This window comes from Babylonia areolata, chromosome 2, assembly GCF_041734735.1.
Source record: "Babylonia areolata isolate BAREFJ2019XMU chromosome 2, ASM4173473v1, whole genome shotgun sequence".
Taxonomy (NCBI): domain Eukaryota; kingdom Metazoa; phylum Mollusca; class Gastropoda; order Neogastropoda; family Buccinidae; genus Babylonia; species Babylonia areolata.
Genome location: NC_134877.1, coordinates 24,565,233 through 24,567,732, shown reverse-complemented (window position 1 = coordinate 24,567,732; position 2,500 = coordinate 24,565,233). Strand labels below are relative to the sequence as shown.

The 2,500-nt window shown below is 50.2% G+C and overlaps 1 protein-coding gene across 1 annotated transcript in view; it reads left to right on the top strand.

Moving 5' to 3' along the window:
- Positions 1–2,500, top strand: part of LOC143277109 (PDF receptor-like) — a 333,041-nt gene that overhangs the window by 295,241 nt on the left and 35,300 nt on the right. The window contains exon 7 of the mRNA XM_076581850.1: positions 1,054–1,210. Within this exon, the coding sequence (XP_076437965.1) occupies positions 1,054–1,210 (157 nt within the window). The remainder of the gene's footprint in view (positions 1–1,053; positions 1,211–2,500) is intronic.

Below are 2,500 nucleotides of genomic sequence, written 5' to 3'. Positions count from 1 at the left end.
TCTTCGTTCGTGGGCTGCAACTCCCACGCTCACTCGTATGTATACGAGTGGGCTTTTACGCGTGTGACCGTTTTTACCCCGCCATGTAGGCAGCCATACTCCGTATTCGGGGGGGGGTCGTGGTCAAGGTGGTGGTGGTGGTAGTGGTGGTATTGTTTCACGCATAGATAGATGGATAGATGGATGGGTGGGTGGGTGGGTGGGTGTGGGTGTGGGTGGGTGGGTGGATGAATCAATGGATGGATGGCTGTCTACGACACGATCGGTGGAGGTTGCTGGTGGTGGCGGTGTTTCACTTGCATGGTTAGATGAATGAAGGGATGGATGGGTTGGTGGGTGGGTGGGTAGGTTGATTAATGGATGGGTGGGTGGATAGACGACGGGTGGGTGTAAGTATGGATGGATGGGTGGGTGGATGGATGGATAGACGACGGGTGGGTGTAAGTATGGATGGATGGATGGACAGACTGCCGGGCGGATTGATGGATGGATGGATGGACAGGCTGCCGGACGGATGGATGGATGGATGGATGGACAGACGACGGGTGGGTGTAAGGATGGATGGATGGGTAGATAGACGACGGGTGGGTGTAAGTATGGATGGATGGATGGACAGACTGCCGGACGGATGGATGGATGGATGGATGGACAGACTGCCGGGCGGATTGATGGATGGATGGATGGACAGGCTGCCGGACGGACGGATGGATGGATGGATGGACAGACTGCCGGACGGATGGATGGATGGATGGATGGACGGACGACGGGTGGGTGTAAGGATGGATGGATGGGTAGATAGACGACGGGTGGGTGTAAGTATGGATGGATGGATGGACAGACTGCCGGACGGACGGATGGATGGATGGATGGATGGACAGACTGCCGGACGGATGGATGGATGGACAGACGACGGGTGGGTGTAAGGATGGATGGATGGATGAGTGGATGGGCGGATGATTTTGAATGCTTTGGACTGCATCCTCTTTTCCTTCATTTATTTATTTATCTTCTCTGTCTCTCTGTCTTTCTCTCTCTCTCTCTCTGTCCCTGCAGCCCATCTTCTGTGAGATCCTCTACGCATTGTTGGAGTACACGAAGACGGTGAAGTTCATGTGGATGTTCGTGGAAGGGCTGTACCTGCACAACATGATCGCCGTCGCCTTCTTCTCCGGACGACCCAACTACGTCCTCTTCTACGCCCTTGGCTGGGGTGAGTCGGGGTCGTCTGTGGGCTGGTGGGCACTGTCGCCATGCGTTGTTTTGATGGCCAGTGAGTTCAGTTCAGTTCGTTTCAGTTCAGTTCAGATACTCAAGGAGGCGTCACTGCTGTTCACTTCAGTTCAGTTCAGTTCAGTTCAGATATTCAGGGAGGCATCACTACTGTTCACTTCATTTCACTTCAGATACTCAAGAAGGCGTCACTGCAGTTCAGTTCAGTTCAGTTCAGTTCAGTTCAGATACTCAAGGAGGCGTCACTGCTGTTCTGTTCGGTTCAGTTCAGTTCAGTTCAGTTCAGATACTCAAGGAGGCGTCACTGCTGTTCTGTTCGGTTCAGTTCAGTTCAGTTCAGATACTCAAGGAGGCGTCACTGCTGTTCTGTTCAGTTCAGTTCAGTTCAGTTCAGATACTCAAGGAGGCGTCACTGCTGTTTACTTCAGTTCAGTTCAGTTCAGTTCAGATACTCAAGGAGGCGTCACTGCTGTTCTGTTCAGTTCAGTTCAGTTCAGTTCAGATACTCAAGGAGGCGTCACTGCTGTTCTGTTCAGTTCAGTTCAGTTCAGTTCAGGTACTCAAGGAGGCGTCACTGCTGTTCTGTTCGGTTCAGTTCAGTTCAGTTCAGATACTCAAGGAGGCGTCACTGCTGTTCTGTTCGGTTCAGTTCAGTTCAGTTCAGATACTCAAGGAGGCGTCACTGCTGTTCTGTTCGGTTCAGTTCAGTTCAGTTCAGTTCAGTTCAGATACTCAAGGAGGCGTCACTGCTGTTTACTTCAGTTCAGTTCATTTCAGCTCAGTTCCGATACTCAGGGAGGCGTAACTGCTGTTCTGTTCGGTTCAGTTCAGTTCAGTTCAGTTCAGTTCAGATACTCAAGGAGGCGTCACTGCTGTTCTGTTCGGTTCAGTTCAGTTCAGTTCAGTTCAGTTCAGATACTCAAGGAGGCGTCACTGCTGTTCAGTTCAGTTCAGTTCAGTTCAGATACTCAAGGAGGCGTCACTGCTGTTCTGTTCAGTTCAGTTCAGTTCAGATACTCAAGAAGGCGTCACTACTGTTCACTTCATTTCAGTTCATTTCATTTCAGTTGAGATACTCAAGTAGGTGACACTGCTGTTCACTTCACTTCACTTCACTTCAGATACTCAAGAAGGCGTCACTGCAGTTCAGTTCAGTTCAGTTACTCAAGGCGGCATCACTACTGTTAACTTCATTTCAGTTCAGTTCAGTTCAGTTCAGATATTCAAGTAGGAGTCACTGCTGTTTACTTCAGTTCAGTTCAGTTCAGTT